Here is a 26209-nt window from a genome sequence, read left to right on the forward strand (position 1 = left end):
CACGCTACTTCATCTTCTGCGGCCTTCCACCTCACGGCCGCGGGTGCCTTCGCTTGGCCGGTTCACTGCCGGCGACCTTGTATGGGTACAGGGATATGGCAGGCAGCCAAAATGGAGTCCTGGCCGCATCTTACGACACCGTGACCAACGCCTGTATGAAATCCAGACGGACACGGGTGTTGTAGTGCGTCATTCGGACCAGCTTTGGCCTCGTGCCAGCAACGCCTGTTCCAGATGCTGCTACACCACCTTTGGCTCTACCTGATGCTTGGGACCCTGGAATCTCTCATTACTTACAACGCAGTCCTCTCACCATCATATCGGCGACGGCACAAGAACTGACGCCAACAGGAGACGTGGCCATGCAGGAACCAGATGACCATCTGTCGGAGCAACTCTACTCGCCTCCTTATCCTACGGACACGGAAACATCGCCCATGTCTCCTGTTATAACAACCGGAGTTGCCACAATGGGCAGATTGGTGCACGGGGCCCCAGCAGATTCGACCCCCACACCTCCTGTCATCTTGACGCGCTATCATCGGGGACACTTCTGTCCATACTGGAAGCATCCTCCTCGAGACTTTACGGCCAGTCAAACACCACCTATGGACGTTAGCAATCTACAGGCCACCTCCGCAAGACCTGTGCAAAAACTGCAAAGGGGGGAAAGTGTTGTGACTCCTCGACCTTTCAAAGTGCCGCCACACAGTTTCGTGCGTCCTCTACATGCGGCGCTGTCTGCCAGCCGTGCAGCAGCAGTGCCACCTAAGCGGCCAGCCAGCCAGCAGCCATTAGACTCGGACTCGGTTACGATTTGACTGTTAAAGTGTATCCACGTCTTACTCTGTTTACTTGATCTGTGACTTACATGTATTGCGTCGTCCTTGAAATATATTTGCTCAACTTGGAGTTATAACATACATAAACGTATTAGTTAGCACCTATGATACCTCAATAGCTTCTAACTGCATAGGAACCCTCATGAAGGAACTTTCCACTGGAAGAGGAGTAATCCAGGGTGACCCTATATCCATGAAACTATTTATAGCAGTTCGTGAAATGGCTAATTCCAATATTATTTGGAAAGGGGAATTGGAATAAATGAGAAGAGGTTCACTAATGTAAGATCAGCAGGTGATACCGTAGGTCTAGCTAAAAATATGATGCATTCTCAATAAAGGATTTTTCAGATAGTTGTGAAAAACTGGGCCTTAAGATAAACCTATCCAAAACAAATACAAGGAGTGTTCAACTAGTCATGCAATACTTTTTTTCTCAGCTAATTTCAGTTGAAAAAAATCAGGAACTTGTTGTGGGACATCGTGGAAGATTCCCACTTCATGAAGTTCCAATATGTGGTGGCGCTATACATAGCCTTCAGAATGGTGTGTGTAATGGAGGTATGTTCCAAGCAGAGAGCTGTAATTGACTTTCTTTTGGCAGAAAGCTAGAGCATCACAAATATTCACAGGTGGTTGCACAATATCTACAGAGACCTGGATGTGAAGAAAAGCACAGTGAGTCATTCGATGAGGTGTGTCTCTTCCTCCAAAGTTGCACAAACCTGTCCGATCTCCCACGTGCTGGCCACCTGCAAACAACTGTGGCTCCTACAATGTTGGAATGTGTAGCCACTCTCATTTGAGGTGATCAACAGATCACAATAAAACACCCAGTTGCATAACTGCAAGTCTCTGTTGGTAGTGCTGACACACTAGCTCACCAGTTGCGTTACTGAAAGTTGTGTGGCCACTGGGTTCCTCCTTGCCTAACAGAAGGCCATAAAGAGCAACAAAGGACCATATTTGCAGAATTTCTTGCTTATTACAAGGCTGATCGTGACAGATTTTTGTGAACATAATCACATTTGATGGAACATGGATTCCTCACTTCAAACCAGAAACAAAACAACAATGCCTGGAGTGGCAGCACACCACCTCTCCTCCGAAGAAAAAGTTGAAAACCACATCTTTAGCTGGTAGACCCAGGGCAATGGTCTTCTGGGTCTCTGAAGGGGATATTCTGTTTGATTTCCTCCTTCATGATGCAACAATAAACTCTGAAGAGTATTGTGCTACTCTCAGGAAATTGAAGAAATGATTTCAGCATGTTCATTCCCACAAAAATGCAAATGAACGTATAAATCTCCATGACAACACAAGCCCTCACAGAAGTCTGTATACCCGAGAGTAGCTCACAAAACTTCATTGGACTATTCTTCCCCATCCTCTCTACAGCCCCGATCTCGCACTTTCTGACTTGCATCTGTTTGGCCAAATGAAGTGTGCGAAGCAGTATGTTTATGATGGGGAGGTTATTGATGTAGAAAGACATTGGCTCCAACATTGGCCAGTAGAGTGATACCATGTGGGTATACAAGCCCTCGCAGTAAGTTGGGGTAAGGGCATCAGATTGAACGGAAATTATGTTGGAAAATAGAGTTTTGTGGCCAAAAGAGTGGGGAATAGTATGGTGTATTGGAATCCTGAATAAAACTCACTTGCTTTCAGAATAAAAAACTACTTGTGTTACATATTGAACACCCATCATATATACATAACAAAGGGTAACTGCAAGACAAATAATATTGAAAAGTTGTTTAAAAATTGTTAATGAATATGTTTATCTGAGATCCTGTAATTTTCTACCAAATCTAGCTTGGTTGGAGGGATTATGTAAGAAATGCAACCAGTTTAAACCCAGTATGTCAACAAACTTAAAAAATACAATATTATTATTATTCTGGATTTACAATGTGAGTACATTTTTCCAGCACCTATTCTAGATTACAGTAAGTCACTAATTATTGTTCTCCACTCTTCTCTATTTGTCCATAAATCTTCAGGAATGTTGTTCTTCCTCATTGCTGACTGAACTCCCTGTTTCCATGTATCAGGTGGTCGTCCCCTGTTTCTTCTTCCAATTGGTACCCAGTTGATTATGCATTTTGGTAGCCTTTCCTGTTCCATTCGTCTGATGTGTCCATACCATTTAAGTTGTTTGTGCTCGATGAAATCAATAATTGAATTTTTACATTTCATCTTGTCTCTGATCCTGCTGTAATCTTATAGGCTTTTTAACCAGTGAGGTTTTTCCAATGAATGGGGAGTTGGCCCATTGCATTAACCCCCAACCTGGAGGACCAGGTAATTTTTGCTCAAGGTTTTCTTCCTTTAGCCTTTGGTAATCCAATACCTAAACTACAAGGCAATAGTTGCTAGTTTTGGTCCACCCCGGGTATTTTATTTCCCCGGTACCCTCCATATCTGGTGGGCATTCCCCTATCCGCCACCTGGGGAGGCGCCCGATGGGAGACTAGCAACTCCACACGGGAAAAATACAATAAATAAATAAATAATAAAAAATTTATTTTTGAACAGTGTGTTCTTCCACACTAACATCTGGCTATGAATTTTTTATTTTAAAAGAGTTTTTCAGAAGAAAACTTCGGACAGCTCAGTGAGCTATGGAAACGTCTCTCCTAGGTCTCATTAAGGAAGATGGGAACAGAAATGAAGTCATAAGAGCAATAACATGTCCAAAAGAACAGACACCACAATATATAATTGAGGTGAGGACAGCTAATGATCACTTCAGTGCAGATGCATACCAGGCCTGAACTAGTAAAGAAATTTGTGAATAGCTGCAAGCAATGAGAATAATGGGCGAGGGGCACTACATTAGTAGTGTGTGGATAAAGCGAGAATTTGGGTCTAATGGGAGGCATGCTAGCATAGTCCACACAGTAGTGATGACCACTGTGTTGGGATGGTCCAGTGATGAGTGCATCAGCCTAGGAAGCCGGAGAACTGGGTTCGAATCATGGTCCAGCACAAGTTTTCGACATTCCCAATTGATTTAAATCTGTGCCCACTCACAGCCAGTGTCTGTAATTCCTTTGTATCTTAACATATGTGTATTGCTTGGGATATTTGATTCTAATTTTTATTGGTTTCCATTGGCAAATCTGGTGAAAGTTGCTGTTGTGGCATAGTATTGCTTATATATTGGCCATTGGCTCTTGACACCTGTCGGTGCTTCCTGCTGCAGCAGTGTGGTGTTTATGTCATGTGGTGAGGCAATCTTGGTAAGCAAGATCAGCTTACTTGTCTATAACAACTGGCAACCAAGACAGTGAGAGGTTGTAACACCCATTGTGATTTCATGTTGGAGAAGTCACAGTATTAAATATCCCCAGCAGTAAGCATCTATTGTTCCTTTGTATGCCAGGACACCCAGCAAATTTTAAATACTATATATTTTTTAAAGCAGCAACTAGAAACTACAGTCTGTCACCTTTACGAAGACAGCGAGGAATATCAGCAAAAATATAACAGTGTTTAATCACACATGACACTGTCACACATTTAAATGAATTGTATTGGAATGAACTTTGGGTGCGAAAGTCTATGATACTGAATAACTAACCTGTCTGGATAGGTATTGCACAATGGCACATTTAAGTTAAAAGCACTAAGGGGGAAAAAATCTTGCATTTCTGAAGAGGTATCAAGATTTCAATTAATAGCTAAGTTTTTAGGGGTATGCATCAGCCTCTGTTCCACCAAAGCAATATCATTGCCAGTGGGCAGACTGAGCCCTGCTGCATGACAGAATTCACCATTTTCACAGTAGGCTCGATGGCACTAACAGAAGATTGATGATCCTGCATGTATTGTTAGGTAGCAAACCGATGAGAATAGACTGGGAGATCAGCAGACTGACATAGTTCCAAACCAACGTATCAAATACAACTGCGTCTGGCCACCAAAAGCCGAAATTGGCCTGACTGTCACCACATGCTCGCAATGAAATGCCCATCATCAACACATTTGGATGCTTGTGAACCTGTTCAAATGAACCAGCTGCACAAGTGGTACCCAAAGGGCTCAAGTTCGTAGTGACTCCAAAATGGGTACGCACATATGAAGTAATAGTGTTGTTAGATATCTCGCTTCATGACCTACCCAGGGCACCAGATAGAAGCAGAGTACATCAGTCATGAGGCAATCCATACTGTGCCACGTGCAAAGCCAGCATAAGCTAATATCTCAAAGAAAGAATGCCATGACATGTTATAACATAGGAATTTTATACTGTTACAAGCTGGCAAGGCTAAAACATCTGTGATTATGAACTTAAGTGCGACACTACTCCCAAAATAATTAGGCAGACACATACTTTAGTTAGAAACTCGAGATTACAGTATGGCACAGCAAGAATGGTCATCCCTCAAGACCCAACAGCACTGAGGATCTATGCAGTACCTATAGGTACCCAAGGAAGCACACCCGTTAAGGCCCGTAGTTAATTTTGTTAATTTGCCTACATACCTGCCAACAAAATTCTTAAAGAACAAACTGAGAAATCTGATGAGTCATACAGAATCATATGCTCAGGACTCTATACATTTCATCATGCACTTAAAGAGGCTACCAATTTCGGTCCTTAATGATGAACTTCAATGACAAATCCTTGATTAATGATATGCCAGTACAGGATGTAATGAATATTTTACAAGAGCACATTACACTGAATACATGTTACCTCATGTGGGACTGCCTGATGACCACTAACTTGAAGTGGAAAGGCAACTTTTGTGAACAGAGAAATGATGTGGTAAGGGGCACTCCCTTCTCTCACCAATAGCAGGAGACTTGTTGACGGAAGCTTCATGATGGAAACTGAAAAGGACAGTATGCCGCATTTTCTGAGTGTGGTCGTCACTAGGAAATTTGACAGGTAGTTTAGATGCAGAGTGTTCAGAAAGCCAAAAAGCGTGGAAAGATACCTGAACAGTCTGTCTCATTATCACACCAAATCAGATCATCTTGGTGATTCATATATTTATGACACTCTTGTATCTTGCTGCTAGTGCATGTGAGTGATTGTGCACCAAGTGTGGGGTCCCCATGCACGTGTACTCGAATCAGGTGCCAACTGTATCAGCATGGGTCGGCCGCTGGAGACCACCTGTAGGAGGCGGGCATGTGGCGCAGTCTCCACTGCACCGTCTACTGGTGACTCGCATGTATACAGGGTGTTAGAAAAAGGTACGGCCAAACTTTCAGGAATCATTCCTCACACACAAATAAAGAAAAGATGTTATGTGGACATGTGTCCGGAAACGCTTAATTTCCATGTTAGAGCTCATTTTAGTTTCGTCCTCGATTCACTGCCATGATTTCATACGGGATACTCTACCTGTGCTGCTAGAACATGTGCCTTTACAAGTACGACACAACATGTGGTTCATGCACGATGGAGCTCCTGCACATTTCAGTCGAAGTGTTCGTACGCTTCTCAACAACAGATTCGGTGACCGATGGATTGGTAGAGGCGGACCAATTTCATGGCCTCCACGCTCTCCTGACCCCAACCCTCTTGACTTTCATTTATGGGGGCATTTGAAAGCTCTTGTCTACGCAACCCCGGTACCAAATGTAGAGACTCTTCGTGCTAGTATTGTGGACCGCTGTGATACAATACGCCATTCTCCAGGGCTGCATCAGCGCATCAGGGATTCCATGCGACGGAGGGTGGATGCATGTATCCTCGCTAACGGAGGACATTTTGAACATTTCCTGTAACAAAGTGTTTGAAGTCACGCTGGTAAGTTCTGTTGCTGTGTGTTTCCACTCCATGATTAATGTGATTTGAAGAGAAGTAATAAAATGAGCTCTAACATGGAAAGTAGGCGTTTCCGGACACATGTCCACATAACATATTTTCTTTCTCTGTGTGTGAGGAATGTTTCCTGAAAGTTTGGCCGTACCTTTTTGTAACACCCTGTATATATGTGTGCAGAGTGGCACTGACTGACCCTCTCTGTTTTGATCCAGTTATATCACTCACATCTGTTGTTCTGTGTCTTGTTATGTGTGGATTCATGAGTAGCTGATTTCTGTTATTGTTTTCAGAGGTTTATGAATAACGCTATATTTGTGTTACGTGGATCAGTTTTGTGTATTACTTAGTTACTACATGACTGGCAATGAGTTTGGAATAGTTTCCGTATGTGCAGTCTTTAAGTACAGTTCCGTTAAGTTAGTCATTATGGATGCTGTGCTACCAGCCCTGATTGAACAGCTTACTTCGGCAGTGACTACTTTGTCTGCTTGCATTAACATCCACCCAGTTTTCCTCCATATGATGATTCAACTGTGGATTGGGAAGCTTACAAAAAAAGACTCGGACAGCATTTTCTGGCTGTCGATGTGACAGACTCAGATTTGTGCAAAGCCTCCTTCCACTCACAGATTCACCGTAAAATGTATCAGTTACTGTGTCAGCTTGCCTCATTACAAGAATTCCGCAAATGAACGCATGTCCTAGCCACATGAGTTGGGGAAGTTTCTGGAATAGCAGGTGACCAAATTGAAAAGTTGGTCAATGTGACAGTAGTGTCAAAAGATGCCCACTAGGACGACAGATAGCTTGCACGAGAAAGCAGCAGTGGTGGTGGTAAACATGTTGGGCCCAGTGCTGATCAGCCCAAGGCTGGCCCAAGCATCCACGACCGTCACAGCACCAGCATCAAAAGTCTCTGTTTCTGTCTTTTCTCTTCTGTTTTGTCCAGCACAAACAATCGACATGCTCTAAGCGCTGGGCCAATTGTAATGCTTGCCACATTGCTGATACCAGGGTTGAGATTGACGCATTTCAGGCATTTGGATTTTCTATCACCAACGAAGTTCACCTTTTGTCTGAGCAGGTATCTTATTCTCATTTAGAAAAACTGTGTGAGGAGTTTTCAAACTTGTTTTTGGAAAGTATAGGGTGCACTATGAATTTTTTTGCTCATATTCCTTTGAAATCCACAGCTCGGCCTCATTTTTGTCATGTGTATCCTATTCCTATTGCCCTGAAAGATCAAGTGTAAGCAGAATTGGACAGACTTCAGTCTGTAATGGTGGTGCAACCTGTTAAGGCTAGTGAATTGTTGTGTCTACTGGTTGTAGTTGGAAGCCGTTAGGGAAACTTCACGTCTTCGGCAACTTCAGTACTAGCATCAGCGTGCAGTCGATCATGGATGCGTATCCTCTTCGATGCCGGAAGGACCTATTGGCAAAAATGTAGGGTAGCCAGTATTTTTCTAAAATTGATTTGTATGAAGCATATCTGCAGATCCCTGTGGACAAAGAGTTCTGGCGAGTTCTGGTTTTGAATACTCCTTTTGGTCTCTGGCAACATTTGTGCCTTCCTTTTGGTATGGCTAGTGCCCCTGCTATTTCAAGTGATTTTTAGAGCAACTGATTATGCCTGTCCTGGGTTGTGTAATTATCTGTATGATATTGTTGTGACAGGCTCCTCCACAGCCAACCAGTTGAAAAATTTGCGCACTTTGTTACCTGTCTTACAGTCTGCAGGCTTATGGTGTAATGTTGCAAAATCTCAGTTTTTTCAACCTATTATTGTTTATTTGGGGTTCAAGGTCCAGTGGGATGGGGTCAGACCACATCTCTGCTGTTACATCTGTGCCTTGCTCCTCATCCACAAAGGAGCTTCAGGCCTTCCTAGGAAAGATAACCTACTACAATAAATCCCTGCCGGGGGCAGCCACATTGGTCCACCTGTTGCATGATTTGTTACGCAAGAATGTACCTTTTTGCTGGAGCCCGGATTGTGAACATGCTTTTCACATGTTCAAATCCAAACTAGTCTGGGACTATTATTAAACTACATTCTCTCTAGATCAGCACATAGTTTTGGTGACTGATGCCTCACATTAGTGCACGGTGATGGTGATGGCTCTGAACGACCTATCGTGTTCACATGTAAATCTCTCACTTTGGCCCAACATCCTTACTCTCAGGTGGAAAAAGAGGCTCTTGTCATAGTCTATGCTCTGTGGGGATTTTTTTGTTCTCTCCAGGTTTCACATTATTACTGAACATAAACCCTTGGTTTTCTTGTTTAACCCTCACACTTCCTTGCCTGAAAAGCCAACACACCACTTACAATGCTGGGTGTTGTTCTTGTCTTGCTACAATTACAAAATCCGTTTTCAACCTACATCTAAACATGCCGGTGTGGACATCTTGTCCCATCTTCCTGTGGATTCTGATTCCAACTTTGATCTTCAAGATTTGCTTTGTTTCCGTCTCAATATTGAAATGCAGGATGTGGTCGAGGGTTTACAAATTAGGAGCTTGCGCATAGCAGCTGCTGGTTCTCCACCAGGTGGTTCAGTTTGTTCAACAGGACTGGCCAGATACACTGCTCCATCGGGCTTTGAACAACCTGTGCAACTATTTTTCCTTACAGGATAACCTTTCTGTTTTTGACAGTGTTTTGCTGTTGTCCACAGACAACCTCTCTCCCAGAGTAGTCATATCCACTGCATTATGGTGCGAGGTTCTATGCCTTCTTCAGCAGAGCCATTGGGGAGCATTAAACTTTTAGCTAGGAGACATGCTTTTTTGCCCAGGGATTGATGAAAATTGTCAGTTTTGAGGCAACTTGTGAACAGTGTGCCCAACAACAGGCAGCTCCCAGGGCATCTCTGTCTCCCTGGCCTGCTCCCCTGTATCCATGCGAACGCATTATGGGTCTTTTCTTGATTTCCTATTGGCTCTTGGTTGTAGATGCATTGTAACGGTTTCTTTACATTCTCTGTTGTGCATCGACCATGCTGAGGTCAAAATTCATATGCTTTTAAGAGATTTTCCTATTGAGGGGTTGCCTTGTATCTTGGTTTCCAATAATGGCTCCCATTTCATATCCCACACCTTTGAATTGTTTTGTTCTCATCAGGACATAAGTCATGTTATGGCTCCACCATTCCAGCCTCAATCAAATGGTGAGGCAGAGTGACTAGTGGGTACATTCAAGTCACAAATGAAGAAGTTTGTTGTGGATTCTTTGTGGGATGATGTCCTTCTCTGTTTTCTGAGAAACTATTGCTTCACGCCGATAGGAGAGTGGAGCCCAGCTGAGTTGCTTCACGGCTAGCAAGCATACACACTCCTATACCTTCTGCAGCCTGCGCTGCACCTGCCTTGGTTGGGTTCGTCTGACTGCTTTGCTCCTGAATCACCGGTGTGGATGTAAGGGTTTGGTCGCCAGCCCAAGTGGATACCAGGCACTGTTGTCCACCACCAGGGACAACATCTTTATGATGCCCGTATGGCTGACGGGCTGGTTGCGCACCACTTTGTTCAGTTGCACGTCCATTCACCACCAGAAGCTACTGGTTTGTGGGTGCGGCCTCCGTCACCACAGCCTTTCCTGCCACTCTCCATGTGTGGCGGCTTGGGGTTCTTCTAGCCTCGGATCAGTTGTAGCCGTCTGCTGTTCCGGTCAGGGTACTTCACCTGGCCCCTCATCACCACAGCCATTGTCACCGGTGGGTCCAGCCTCATCTGCTCCACACTTTGACCTGCCTGCTGATGACAACTCAGAGAAGGTGATGGCAACCTCTGGTCCAGTGCTGTTGACAGTCGCCGTGCGGGCCCACTGCCCTCGTGTATGCCTGCATCCTGCACTTTCTAGCCTTATTCTCCAGTGCATGCCCAGCACAATGTCCTGCCCCCTCCATCGGTATTGGTTGCTGCCACTCCATATCCAATAGATGTCTCTCTCATCGGGCAGCTGGCATCTCCTCCGTTGCCTGGATGCCCAGTTCACACAAGGGAGAGGTGTTCTGTGTATCTTGCTTCTAGTGCATATGAGTGTAAGTACACTGAGTGTGGTGTTGCTGTGCATATGTGCTTGAATCAGCCGCCAACTGTATCAGAGCGCCCGACCACTATAGGCTGCCCATGGGAGGTGTGCACGTGGCGCAATCTGCATCGCACAGTCTGTTGGCAACTCGAGCATATATATGTGCGGAGCAGGCCTGAGTGATCCTCTCTATGTTATCCAGTTGTACCGCTCACATCAGTTGTTCTGTGCCTTGTTACATGTGGGTTCATGAGAGGTTTATTTCCATTGTTGTTCAGAGGTTTATGAATAAAACCATATACGTGGTTATCTGAATTGGTTTTGTGTATTGGTTACTACAAACAGGGGTTTACTGAGTCAGCAATACTGACAACCAGGAGGGCAAACTCTGCAAGCTACAATCCACTTTCAGGGCAAATGCCCATAGCAAGGGTACCATAAAAAAAAGCTATGGAACAAGGGGGACACAAGATCAAGAGCACGCAGCAAGCACCACCATGACAAATCTTCTGCCTTTGATATGAACGAGGCATTAGTGATAGTGTGGAAAAGATTCTGTGCTGAGAGAGAATGAAACCCACCTACTACAGCAACAATGAGGTAAGGGACTTTCTGGGTTCCACTGAAGATACCGTGAACGAGTTTTACATGCCAGGGGCATGTTAGCTTAGCTATGATTGTGGACTGGTCTGTATTGGTGTGATGAGATGTCCTTTCAACACACACACACACACACACACACACACACACACACACACACACACACACACACTGATGAGCATTAACAACACACATAGGCATGTCAGCATCCCAAATCAACAGTTGTGTAAAGGGAAGACTAGTGCTCTGAGACCGTACAATTTAAAGAAACCATTGTTTTAGTTAGGCAGCAGAACTGTTGAGGTATCAAAATGGCTGTCCTAAATGAGCTGAGAGTAAGACCACAAACACTTGCCATCTTGGTTGCCAGTTAGTGCAGTCACTACAGGCCGACTGTGCCTGCAGAATTGTCCCAACATACACTGTAAATACTGCCAGTGCAGGCTACAGAAATCAGTTATGCTCGGGTGCCACTGCCTACTATGTCATGAAGGCCACTTTCACTGGATATGCCAGTTACAACCAATAAAAATTAATATCAAATATCTACCCCCTTGATTCTGTCACCCAGTCAAAACATGGTATTCCAGAACACCAGCCACTTTCAGATACCATATACACAGCCGATACTACAAAGTACTGTCACTCAGATGAAGAATGCCTAAATAGTAGCTAAAATGTTGGTACTTTTATTACATTTGATGTGACCCCACACACACGTAAGAATTTTATTGAAATTAAGGATGTTGTCAATCTCTTGAGACAAGCTTGCACGAACCATCAGGAAATATTGGACATATAAAAAAATCTAAGTAATTTCTGACAGGGCTCTCTTATGGGTATACTTCAATCAGTTACAGTTCAGGTGCCAGTGAATGGCATTAAAATTAATTTCATTATGTCCATTCTCGAACTCCCACCACCACCCTCACTCCCTTCACTGAGCATCTGCTTGCTGATGAAATGCTGAACTAATTCTTCACCTTGTTTCGTTCACTCTATTTTCCATGGTAGTTAGAGTTAAAATAATAATTTTATGCAATCTCTCTCTCTCTCTCTCTCTCTCTCTCTCTCTCTCTCTCTCTCTCTCTCTCTCTGCAGGAAAGTCAGTCACTTTACTATACTGGCATGTTAACATAGTTCTCTGATCTTGGCAGATATGTGTAAAAACTGTGGTATATCACCTGTATGAATGTATTTAATTTTCCAATCAATTTTTCATGCAGATTGTGCACGTGCAGAATTGCAGTACTGAGAAAGAAATCTTGGAGTTGAAAGCAGCATTGTGGGTATGTGGACATGTAGCCACATCAGTATCTGGCTTATCACTTCTATCAGAGGAAGGTGTTGTGCAAGCAATAGTTAAAATAGCAGAAACTTCGGACGTTTACTCAATTCGTGGTACAGCTGTCTATGTTTTGGGACTGATTGCAACAACATTTCATGGAGCCAATGAACTACGAAAAGCAGGTAAATGCTGTTTATACTTTTATACTGAGCAGTTGTGTATAACAACTAAAGGATACTTTTTTATTTAAAATCTTACTTTTATTTTTGTATCTTCGGAATTGTACAATATTTGGTTAAACATAACTCTCATCTTAATTTTTAAAAAAATACATAAAGGTTTTCTTCAGAAGCAAAATAACATCAGCGATGTTCTTTGTGCTCCTCATAGCAGTACTGGAAATTATTAAAAGGAATATTTATCGGTTTATTTGCCACTCTTTCCATCAGGAAAAGAGAAGAATAAAGTGATGAGGGAGACCAGAACTCTGAGCTACACCAGAAATGCTGTTCATATTCTGAAGTATCTGCGCTAGCAGAATAGAAATGTAGAAAACACAAGTCCAGAAACAATTTATTGGACTCATCAAAACAAAACAATAATACAGTCTCCAAAATAACAACAGACTTGATCCCAACTGGGGATTGTCACAAATATAAAATAACAAATAATAATAAAAAAGACCTGACTGTTCACGGGGAGCAATCACAATAAACAAGTCTACAATGTCAAGATGTTGATCGACTATTCCAAGTCCATCTGCAAGAGATCAGCCAGCTAGAAGAGGCGTCTGGCAGTGGCTGCCAGCCCTGTATACTTCCAAGCAGTGCATCGAACTGCCCTTTGCTGGCAGTGCACCACCCTATAAAGCCTGTTTGGCGGATGTATCTGTTGATACTATCTACGATCACGTGCCTGGCATATCAAAGTAGTTTCTGCCCAAACTGCAATCTGTGGTGAAGCTGTTCTGCAGGCTCCGTGAATGGATAGTGGTCCCTGGCAACCGTTGGTGGGGACCTGGTGTTTGTTGTGTTGTGACTACTGGTAAATATTTATCTTGATAACACAGACGACGTTGGTTTTCCTGGTGTATATAGGCCCTGTGAATTAGGTATCCCATGTTGGTTGGACGTGAAGTAGGATGCCGATGCAGTAGGCATTATGATGTATGAAGTGGGCAGCCACAGCAGACTTCCCCCCCCCCCCCCCCCTCCAACCCCCAAGGGGTGAGTGGAAAGCTCATCTCGACATTGGGCTCCGGGGCCATCGGCCACAGGAGACCTGGGCAGGCACAGGCACACGGTCCACCTCCATGGGCATAGGGACCACTGCCAGAGGGTCCACCTGGGGTGTGACCGGCGATTGTGGCAGTTGGGCGGGAAGAGGAGTACCGTCATCCCCAAGGGCCGACGGCCGTGGAGATGGCAGAGGAGCCGGGTGCGGACCACACCAGTGGTGAAGTTGCTTGGTGTGCTTCAGGCACACCGTGCTGGTGTTGAAGGTGACTGGCGCCATAGCTTGGCTGATGAGTGTGAGACCTGGGCAGGGACCCGCCGGGGACAATTCCGTGTAAACACCATCGCCCAGACTGGATCCTGCAGAGAAAAATGGGGCCTTGCCGAAAGTGGAGAAGCTGGGCAGAGAGAAGATGGAAACAGGAGAGACAAGGGGGACCGATGAGGGCGGCCGTGAAGTTTTTCAGCTGGAGATGACCCATCCTGAACAGTTGATTCGGGTGATGGCCGACGTCCACCCCCCCATCTAGTAGACATGCTGCCGGGCAAGCCATTTCGTCAGGACAATCCCCAAATGACCAACGTGCAGGAGCTCCAAGGCCCACTGGTGGAGGGAGGGCGGCAGCCCAACCTGCCAACGATCATTATCACCCAAGATCAGGAGGACCCTATCTCTGACAGACAGGTCGTGGCAGCAGTGCCAGTAGGCTTGGACCTCCGGCTGCTGGAACTGATGATGGTCTGACATCCACCCATGCTGAACGTGGAGGGTCGAGTCATCTGCAGTGCAGCTAGCTTGGCATCCAGCTGCAAATCAGCTACTACCTCAGCAGCGGCGTCATCCTGGGGGAAACCGGCAACTGGGTCAGCATCGAACTCATGGTTGGCACCCACTGGGAGACAAGAGAGAAGATCCGCGTTGACATGGAGAGCTGTGGCTCAAAAACGGGTGTTGTAGGAATATTCCACGAGGAACAATGTCCAGCACTGGAGACTGCGAGCAGTCCTCATAGGGATGGCGGATGTAGCACCAAACAATGAGACCAGAGGCTTGTGATCAGTGTATGAGGTGAAGCGACAGCTGTAGATGAAATTGTGGAATTTCTTAAACTCAAAGATGCTGGCCAAGGCCACCTCCTCAATTTGTCTGTAGTTAATTCTGAGCCAGGGATAGCGTTTTGGAGATGAAGGCCACCGGGCACTCGACTCTGTCGATGATGTGAGACAAGATGTTGTCTGATACGTCAGCCAAGGTGAGAGTCTTGGCAGGATCATAAGGGACCAGGCAAGCTGGCATCAGGTGAGAAGACTTCAAACAGCGGAACACACTATCACAAGCCGGTGACCAGTCCCAGGTAACCTTCTTATGGAGGAGGCAGTGAAGGGGTTCCACCAGAGCCGTGGCATGTGGGATAAAACGGCAGTAGTAATTGAGTTGACACAGAACTGACTTGAGCTGGGAGATGTCCTACGGAGGTGGCAGCTGCTGAATAGCCTCGACATCTGGGGCAACAGTCGAATGCCATTAGTGCCCAAAACGTGGCTGAGGTAGGTCACCTGAGGAACAAGAAAAAGAGATTTCTCCTTGTTGCAATGTAAGCCGGCACCCTGAAGAACATGGAAGAGGTGCCGGAGGTTTCGGGCCAAGTCCAGGTTGGAGCCGCCACTGACTAAGATGTCATCAAGCTAGTTAGCCAACCCCGGGATGTCTCTTGTCAATGTTTCCAAATAGCGCTGGAAGATGGCTGGAGCACTGGTGACCCCAAACAGAAGGCAGTTCTAACCGAAGAGCCCAAAAGGGGTATTGACTACCAAAATCGTTTTCGGCGAGTTGTCCAAAGGCAACTGGAGGTAGGCATCCCGCAGGTCAATTTTGACAAACACCTTTCCACCAGCCAACCTGGACAGGTTGTCATCAACCTTGGGTATGGAATAGGAGTCAATAACTCACTGAGCGTTGACAGTGGCCTTAAAATCCCCACAAATGTGAAGAGATCCATTTGGCTTCTCGAGGATCTCAAAGGGTGTAACCCAGTGACTATGGTGGAATGGGGTCAGGAAGCTCTCATCCTCTAGGCAATGAAGCTCCTGCTGCAGTTTATCATGGAGAGCAGATGGTACAGAGCGAGCCTTGTAGAACTTCAGAACTGCTGAGGGGAGGAGTTTGATGTGGGCTTCGAACCTGGAGACCCTCTGAGATGTGGGAGAGAACACGTCTGGGAAATCATCCAGAAGCTGCTGCTGCAAGTGATTGTCTGCCAACGACGACTGGATGGCCTGGCATGAGTCATGTATTTCAAAGCCCAGTAAGGGAAAAAGATCCATTCCCAATAAGACTACATTGAAAAATAAAATAACGTTTCAGTGATGTAAGTCCTTTTTTTCTATTCCATTCCGAGAACTGTTCAAACCACCCTCGTAATACCGAAAATAAGAACAATCCACCTAAAGATTCAAAGTCACTTTTGTCCAGAAAGATGTTCATTATCCAAGGACACATATTTTCAGTTAACTTGCCATCAGCCGTAAGAAGCCATAGGAAATCAGTTCTGAAAAAGTGTATTGAAATATTGAAACCTTTGTGGCCACCACTGCCATACATGCACAGCTTGATGAGTGCTTACCTTTACTCCTTTCATTGTTTATATGCCACAAAGGGTGGTGCAGTATGCAACTTACTGTTGTTAATTTTGAATTGTCATTTCATTTTCCTAGGAAATCTCTTTCATTAATTGTTATTTTTCAATAATTACTAATTAATTATATGTAGATTATAATTAGTGAAAGAATCATTGTGCTCAGTGCCCAACTCAGATAGGTTCATTACTTGTCAGATTAGCAGGCATGTTTGTGGATGATGATTGGAGTGGGCAAGGTAGACATGGTATGCATGTAAACATGACAGACAGATTTCACTTCTCAGTAAAAGAAATCTTTTTCTTCTTCTTTGTATTCTCCCATTATTTAATTTTTATTATTTTTTGTAGGATACTTTACACAACTGCATTTCTTTTTCTGTAACTGACTCCACTTTAAATTTTAGGTTGGCTTAGTGTAAGACATGACAGGCATGAACGGTGGCCAGTAATTGAAGAGCAGATAGATATTGATCTTTGCTCATCTAGTGAAGCTGACTCTGTTTCCACCTCTAGTAGTGCTGTGGATATGGATTGCCAAAAGAACTTTTTCATTGATGATGATGAAATAAGTGAAGATGAAGCTGCAGTATTGTCTTGGAATGACAGCTCAGGTTACTATGTACAAAATTCAGTTTTGGACCATGATTCTTATTTTGAATAATGTTTTCAAAATATGATGTTTAACGTAATTCTCATATTAGGAAGCAGTGGACCAAGGACAAGCAAGCCAACAAATATTCCGCAGCAGAAATCGCAAACACTTCCTCACTGGCGACCACCACGTCATGTGCGCAGCATGAGTGAGTGCAAGCAATCATCACCAGTGTGGGACCAGGCAGATACGAGGTTGGTTACATTGCAGACCACTGATTTACCAGTAGTTCTTAATCACAGTTTTTATTAATGCATTACATTGGAAAGAAGTTGTTGACTCAAAATAGTTATGTATTAACCAAAATATTATATATTAGTTTCTATGCTGCCCCTTGTGTAACTGAATTATTTTTCATTTTCCTTTTTATACTTTAACTGTTTTGTTTCATTAATCTCTTTATGTTAAAATTTGAAGCAGTAAATTTATTATTACATTTGTGATACACTTTAGTTCACTTCGTTGAAGACACAATTTAAAAATAAATTTATGAAAGTTGTTTCTTTCCTGGAATCTGTAATTGCATGACAGTCCTTTCTTGCAGTAAATGTGCCACCACCAATTGTTACCACCCTACACTTGTAGTATATTTTATAATCAGAATTTAAAATTTTGCTGCTAGTTACTTCTGAATTCAAGCTGTTTTCTGTTCCTAGAACCACATTCACCTTGTTACTGCTAATAATTGTAACTAGTTCTGGAGCATTATCATAAATACCCTTGCCATTAACTAGTACAATGTAATTTTCTCTTCCTGTTCTGTAAGGCTTTCTATAACATAAAAAGGCACTCTGCCAGTCAAGTAACCACTTCCTATGTGTAGCATACCTCTTTACCTATCATAGGGGCCCCATAATTCTCCACCCAGTAGCAGACTTCGAGAACATCACATCAGTGGTCATTGAGGATTCATCTGTGCTTCATCCACTCGTCTCCAAACCATAGACCCATGACATAGTTCTGGGAACAATGTAACAAATCACAAGATGATCTTCCAGCCTACATGCAATGCCAGCTGCCTTCACTAGTTCAGCCAGCTACATAAAGGAAATCCATGTGGCAGATAACATGGTTTTAGTGCTGATCCATTATATGTTGAAAAAAACCTTATAGATAGTGTGTGTGGATCTACCAGTGTAAAGGGTATGTGGTATGAGGAATGACAGGGACGATATTTGATGGCAGTGGGTTGGATGGTGAAGAGATTGGTTAGTATCCTGAAAAAAATTTGCTGGCAGTTTGGCAATAAGTGATGATCAAAGTGTAAATATATTCTTGGTGAATGTAAAGTGGCCAGAATGATAGGCATGTGATATTTTAATGTTGTGTGCATGCCTAGATCACTGCACAATGTTTTGGCTATTTCTCTGTCTCCTAGTCTGATTTTGTTTACGTCCACCTTTTTCATGAAAATGGAAAAAGTCCATCTCAAGTAGCAATGTTGTTTAGAGGCCCCTACAGTTCTCCACCCAATAGCAGACTCCGAGAAAACTAGTCGGTGACCTTGTGCAGAAATTGGTTGTGCAAACCAACATATCACTGTCATGTGAGATAAAGGATAGAGGTGTGTGTGTGTGTGTGTGTGTGTGTGTGTGTGTGTGTGTGTGTGTTCGTGGACAGGGAGGGGGAGATGTCTTTATCTTTCTACTTGCACCTAAAGTTAAAATCTTCTCTCATCTTTGAGAAAATTTTAATTTTAACATATTCTGACTAATGAAAATATTGATATAGATGCCTAAAATGGTTAATATTATATGTATACTAAACATATGCAATTTAGTGATTGCTAGAATAGTAAAAGGAAAAGTGAAATTTAAATAAAGAAATGGTTTACATCCATTTTTATATTCATTTCCTCTTTTGCTTACTGTCTAATCCAGTTGTCGGTGGTATCACAATAATAATAATAATAATAATAATAATAATAATAATAATATCATCATCATCCTCCTGTCACGGGGCTCATGACTCTTTTGCGAGTTCGTGAGTGGCGATCACAGGGTCCTGAGCTATTGCAGCACCTACATCCTTTCCTGTGCTGCAGTCTTTCATCTCTATCATTCCTTCTCACACTCTTTTTCTCATGGTTGCAGCCTTTGATGTCCATCCTGCTATTCCTTAAGTTCTGTCTTCCTTTCTCGGACTATTCATTCATTTACTTTACATCATCGTTTAGCTGAAATAATTTTTTAGTTTCCTTCTGGATTTGATCTTCATTTTCCAAATTGTTTCTGTAATGTAGACCAACTGGGAAAGGATACCTTACATAGTGCTACTGCATGCATTGTTAAAGACTATCTATGCACAATACCTGCACAGACTTGTATATCCATTTCACTGCCAACACGGTAACCAATCTGACATGGTGACGTTTTATGTACCCTATCAAATGAGCCCACTGCCAACACAGGGATCACACTACAGATAGCTGAGCTGCCAGCTCTCCACACATGTCAAGCCGTACCTACCCGTCTTCCTGGGGCATCAGAACTGCTGGCAATGGCCATCAGGCCATGACCTATGCTGCTCTCCTGTGGGGAGAGCTCTTGATCAGAGTAGGAGGCATGTGGGGGGAACGTTCCACACATGGAACATATTAAGTGACACCAAAACGATGTGTGTTCTGATCCAGCTGTGTCATCCGATGGGTATAGAAATTTCACTGCAGACACTAGAACACTACTGCTTTTCCTACACTGGCTATCCCAAGGGAAGAGTATCTGGGGAGTAAAACAATTGATCCAGTACTTTGTATGTGTTCGAACAGCTATTTTTGTGGAACATATCGAAGATAAATTTCGAAAAGTTGAGCCATTGGGGAAAATGCACAATGGATCACAGTTGATTGTCCTCAGCTGCACAGTCTACAGCTCTTCAGGCATGTGAATGCCTAGGTGCCAATAGTGTTGATGAATGCCCCACACAAAACTCTGAATATGGTCCAAGGTATCATCTTCCATAGAGGCATACGAGGAGACTCCAAACATACTAGGTGCTATGGGCTAATCTTGAGTGGCTTGAGTGGCTACATGTCCAGAAAGGTCCCAAGGGTAATCAAACAGATACAAGCACCTTTACCCTAGCCTTTGAAAGAAATGTTCGTCAGGATAAAATTGATCATGGTGTACAAGTGTGAAGTGAAACCTTGCGTCCCACCACCAATGACGTGCTTCTGATGCTTATGCTTGGTCATATGCCATCCCACTGCCAGGTGGACCCAAAGTGTGGAAACTGTGGACAGCCACTCCACAGAGGTAGTCTTTGTGAACAACATCCTATATGTGTCAAATGCACGGAACTTCAAGCTCCACATTCACCAGTTTGCCCAGTGTTCAAGAAAGAAAAGAAAATATGGGAACATAAATCTGTTGACCACCTGTCACTTGCTGAGGCATGAAAACAATACGAATGCTTGCATCCCGTTGATATGATGGCCAATTATGTGAACGTTGCAGTCCTCGCCCCCCCCCCCCCCCCCCCCGCACTACCTTTTTTTTACAAACCAGTTCTTCCAATGCCATTCTGTCTTGTGGTTCCCACTGCACCATGTTCAGGAACCATATCGCACACCTGGCCACATAAGCAGCTTCCTCGTTCAATTTCTACCAGTGACAGGGTTCTCTCTTAGGTCCCCTGTCTCTGGCAACCCACAGCTCAGAGTCTGAAGCAACTGTGACCTATGGGTCCCAGGGCTGCCGACCTTTCATCCATTCCCATGCTCATTGCGGATAGGCCCTTACAAAAATATTGGTCACCAAAGACTGCGGAGGAGGAGGAGGAGGAGGAGGAGAATTATTGGGAAAAGGCTACTCCGTTGACACTGAAGGCACCTGATCCCCACATGTAGTCAGAATATGAACCAATCGTCATTGACATAGTTCCATCCTCATCGGTGATAGGCAGTGATCCTTGGGCATGACCGGTCCTCCTGGCCCCTTCATGCCTAACATAAATGCCTGTAATGTAATCATTCAGTGAGAATTCCTCCCCTTTTTAAGTTTTCATATTCTACAAGCAACACACTTCACTGATGACCATTCCCCTATGTTCCATGATTATTGTGCATTTTGTCAGAACCATGCTGGCCCAAGAGGGCATCTGGAGGGATCTGTACATTTGTTTGCACACATTTGATTAGTGAGTGGATTGCCCTGTGCATCACACTGGAGGCAATAATGGTGCACATGCAACTCTTCCACTTTTCTCCCACTTGAAGACTTTAATATGCACCAAGGCATGTGGAGGAGTATCACTTCATTTGGTAGGGGCCTTGATTGACCAGCTTCTTACAGACCATGATCCATGTCTCCCCAATAATGGTACTCATATACATTCAGCAACATACAGGGCATCTTTCTAGCTGTTGACCTAATAGTATTTTTCCCCAATCTCGTGGCTTCGCTACATTGGTCACTTGTGACAGTGGTGACTTTCCAGTGATCCTGTCATTTCTTTGCCACCACCAGGTTGACCAACTACCATGTTGAGTGCTTTGAAGAGGCAGTTGGCATTTGTATGTGCCTCTGCTTTTATATTCACCCTCTCTGTCATATTGCATTGATGAGGTTGTGCAAGGTGTATCCAACATGATTACCAATGATGTGGGAACTGCTATTCCCCTTTCAACAGGCCCTTCCATCGCCAGCTGGTGTGATTGTTGACCAAAGACATTGCAGGAGCTTTCCAGGATTGCTGAAGAGGCCTGCTACATTTCAAGTTATGTCCTTTACAGAAAAACCTTATCACATTTAAGCAACTTTGTGCTAAGGCTCGCTATCGTACAAAATGCCGTAAGAAGGAATGCTGGGGGCACAATGTTTATCCCTCCTCCCAGTTGTGGGCAAGCTACTTAGTCTCCCAGCTGCCAGTGATCAACAACTGTTCCAGGTCATGTCTTTCAGAATGGTCTTTGTACTGATGCACTGGTTCTTGCTGAACATGTTGCAACCCACTTCGTGACTGCATTGGTATCCTCTTGTTACTCGGCTACCTTTTTATGAGAGAAACAATAAGTTAAAGACATTTCCCTATGTTTCACCCATTGCCAAGCCAAATCATATAATGAACCTTTCAGTGGCTAGGAATGGCTTCAGGCTCTTTTTCTCATCTCACAATACAGCCCCAGGTCCTGATCCAACATCTTAATGTTACCTAAAGGCCACACCTACTTAAGTTTTTGAGTCATATTTGGGTGGAAGATGTCTTTCCTCCACAATGGCAAGATAGTATCATCTTCTCAATCCCCAAACCAGGCAGAAACACAACCAATTATCCTTACCAGCATGCCCTGCAAAATGCTTGAAAGTATGGTTGCCTGCAAATTCTGTTGGGTTCTCAAATCCCAGGATCTTTTATCCCTCTGAAGTGTTGCTTCAGTTAGATATGGACAAGCAGTTCTCCGCAGGAGGTGCACACAATGTAGGCAGCTAGTTTGTTGCCAAAACTTTATTAACAATCAAACATGAATGTAGAGCAGTGCATATGCAGCAGGCAGACAGTAGAAGGCAGGCAAAGCTGTGCCAGGCAGGTGAGCCTAGCTGGACTATCTGGGCAGTGAACACACAACTGCAGGGTGGACAGTGGTGGCAGGCAATGGCCATTGCTGTGCTGCCAGGAACTTTTACCTTGGCCTGGACCATGGGGGTGGCAGCAGGTGCCGGGGGCCCCGCACTCAGGCAGTCAGATGGCAGTCACTGCTTCACAGCTCGGAGAAATCAAACGTTTCTGCGTCATAAATACGGCAACGACTGGCACAAGCTATGTGTCATAGTAGTGCCCAGCAGTGCTGGTCACAATGGACTGGACCTCGGACTGGAATTTAAATCCCGTGGCCCAGCCATGTTTGTACATTGCCTGGAAACTTCCGTAGTGGAGGCCAATGACTGGAGTTCGGCTGGTGTTAATGCATCAATTGGTCAAACTCTTAAGCGTCCTGAAGGCTGTACCACTCCCAGGTTTGTAGGCATGTGAGTGCAACGATACTGACGTGTTGGCGTCTGCTGAATTGCAGTACTGGCAGGGGTGATGTCCAGCAAGCAGACCTGATTACTGTTTTGCACTACTTTCCATGCTGCTAGAGCTTTTGGCCACTACACCTAATCAGCGTGATTTTGAGGGGGGCTGATCCACAACCAACCATCTGGTTAGGTTGGAAACAGCAATCCGACAGGATTTTTCTAAACACCGACACCTCATTACATTCATCACAATTTACTTACCCTCAATGACTGGGGCTTTCTGGACTTCCTACCAATTTTTATTCATCATTTTTTATCCCACGTGTTGTTTCAGGTTAGATTTGGTGCTTCACTCAGCTCTCCATAGGTCCAACAAAATGTAACCCCACTGGGCTCTGTACTCTTCCTCTTCCCCATCAATAGGCTAGTGACCTCGGTTGGGCCAGTGGTCACACTTGCACTGCATGGTGGCGGTTTTAGCATTTGGTATAGTTCCCACTCTGTAGCCTAGGGTGAATGCCAGCTCCAAGGCAAAAATCCAAGTAATGCATTTTTGTGAGCATACCGTGACCCATACTGACCAGAATTCTGCTTGGGTACTCAGCACTTGGATGTTGTTGCACAGCACCTGTTTTGGGCTTCCTTTATGATGATAAGCTGGTTTGGCAGTCCCATCTTCTTCAGCCAAAGGCTACCTTCATGGGAAAAGCTTAAATCTCTCTGCTTCCGTGCCCACACCTCCTGAGATACAGATCGTGCTACTCTTATCCATATTTACTGGGCCTTGGCCTCATCCCAACTAGAGTGGTTGCCAGGTTTATTGGTGTGGTGACACCTTCAGCTTTGAAATTATGGGGCCTACTTCATTACCATGACATGTGACTGGCCACTGGTGCTTTCAGGATTAGTCCCGTAGACAGTCTCCTTGCCAAATCGTGGATCTTCCGTCTTCAGTTCCAGTGGTACGAACTCTTGGTCTCCTGTACAACTGCCACTCGACATTTCCCTGATCATCCAACATATCCCATTCTTTCTGTATATGAGGGGCATCAACCTCCTGATACCCACACTCTGGTAGGGGTACCAGCTGGAATGCACCTCACAGCCTTCTGCCTGGATCTCTGCCTCTTCTGTCTGGAATGCACTCGTGTATTTTCTCACTCACTCTCACTTGGTTGGTGCCCAGTCCACAAATTAGGACTGATCCATTTTGAAGTCATAAAGTCTCAGTCGCCCCCATGACCTTTTGGCATGTGTTGTGTTGTGTTCTTCACAAGTTTCAGAATACTACCATCTTTTACACACTTGACTCCAAAACCGTGAATAGGACGGGATGTGCTTTTACATCTCCTGCTCAGGAACAGCATTTGTTGCCAGGAGCAGTGTTTCTTTTTTTTTTTCCAGAGTAGCAGATAACCATTAGCAGAGCTGTCTGTTTTATTAAACAGGCCTCCATTGACAGCATTTTGGTATGTAGTGACTCAGTGATCAGTCTCCAGGCCATTGACCCAAATCACCCTGTAAGCTTTGTTATTCATGACCTTCTCACTGGCCTTGGTCATACAGCATGCTCTGGTGTCTTTCTCTGGGTCACAAGTCGTGGATATCGCAGGGAAAGAACTGACTGACAATTTGGCTAGAGGAGCAATTTCCCCCTCCATTCACTGTGACAGTCCCAGGTGCGGATTTGTGGGTACAAATATGACCTGTGATCACTTGGAGATGGAATGGTATCAGGTGGGCTACTGCCTCCTTTAATAAACTCTGCATTGCCACGGAGACCACTGCTGCATGGTGCTCTTCCTTCTGTTCCTCCTGGAAGGAATCCACCACCCTTTGTCACCTACACATCTGTCATACCAGACTAACCCATAATTTATTTTATGTAATGAGCCACCCCAACATTGTAGTTGTGGAGCCTTAAAAGCAGTAGCTCATATCCTGGAGGAATGGTCCCTCCTCCTGGCCTTCCATGCTAAGCATGGCGTTATGAATTCTTTGCCTCTGATATCGGCAGTCTATTAATGGATGGTTGAAGTGGTTGGATGTTTCCTACATGAAAGTGGTTTTTATTCTTGGTTATAAGGTTTTAAGCTACCTTTGGGGGAAGAGTGCGGCGGTTATAGTCAGGGTGTCCTCCACTGCATGCTAGATTTGGGGACCCCCGACACTACCTCCTTGACCAGCTCACTCTTTCATCCCTCCCTTACCCCTGTTTCAATTTCTTTTAGCTATAGTTTGCTGTGGGTGTTCTTCAACGCCTTGACTATAGTGGATCAGGTGTGGTTTGGCTGTGGGTGGAGCGACTCCCATCACATGCAAAGCCCTGTGTACGCACACATGATGCCTTACCTGTCTCTCTCCTCTTGTTTTTATAATTGACCACCCATTATGTTTTTAAGCTGCTCACTTGTACTGTTCTCAATCTGATGACTGGAAGGCATTCTTTGCACTGCAACTGTCTTTGCCCTTCTTAAGGATGGCAGGGATCGAATGCGGGCTATGATTTCTGTTGCCTTGGATGAGTCCAGGGAGATCCTTTGTCTGCTCTGACCTAATATTGGCCCTTAATTTATTTATAGGCCCTGGCATCAGTACTGCATTCAGTGCCTCGGTTTTACCGGTTCTATGTACCTTCGTCATTGGAACACACTTGTGGTGCATTTCAATAATTCTGGATGAACTATCACTGCATCAAGGCACTGATGACAGTGCTGTTCAGTCGTAGCCTGCAATGAACCAATCAGCCATCCATCATAATTGTTGTCTTCAACACTGTTATCATTATATGGAATGCTAGTTTCACCTAACCAATGAGAGACAAGAAAAGAGAGACGGTATTTCTGTACACAAGCAGCAGTGACATCTATAATCTTGGTTGTACAAATATTTGGCTGTTTGTTGTGACTATGTTATGATTTTTGAGGTGGAGGTTAGGGTTGGACCTAATACCAGTGCTTAAATTGCTGCAATGGAATTGGGCATCAATAAAATTTATAATCTGGGTTGTCACAAATATTTGGCTGTTTCTTCTGAATATTTTGCAATTTCCAAGGGTGTGGTTGTGGTGGATCCTAAGAACATATTAGACTTAGCATCTGTATTGATGTGAGAATGTGACAAATTTGATGATATTATTTCATCTCTTGCTTCCGAACATTTCATCTGTG

General features: G+C 44.3%; 1 protein-coding gene across 1 annotated transcript in view; it reads left to right on the top strand.

The window, feature by feature from the left end:
• Window positions 1–26209, top strand: part of LOC126183257 (rapamycin-insensitive companion of mTOR) — a 253190-nt gene that overhangs the window by 149739 nt on the left and 77242 nt on the right. The window contains exons 18-20 of the mRNA XM_049925073.1: window positions 12495–12738; window positions 16835–17041; window positions 17132–17276. Of these exons, the coding sequence (XP_049781030.1) occupies window positions 12495–12738; window positions 16835–17041; window positions 17132–17276 (596 nt within the window). The remainder of the gene's footprint in view (window positions 1–12494; window positions 12739–16834; window positions 17042–17131; window positions 17277–26209) is intronic.

Source organism: Schistocerca cancellata, chromosome 4 (genome assembly GCF_023864275.1).
Source record: "Schistocerca cancellata isolate TAMUIC-IGC-003103 chromosome 4, iqSchCanc2.1, whole genome shotgun sequence".
NCBI lineage: Eukaryota > Metazoa > Arthropoda > Insecta > Orthoptera > Acrididae > Schistocerca > Schistocerca cancellata.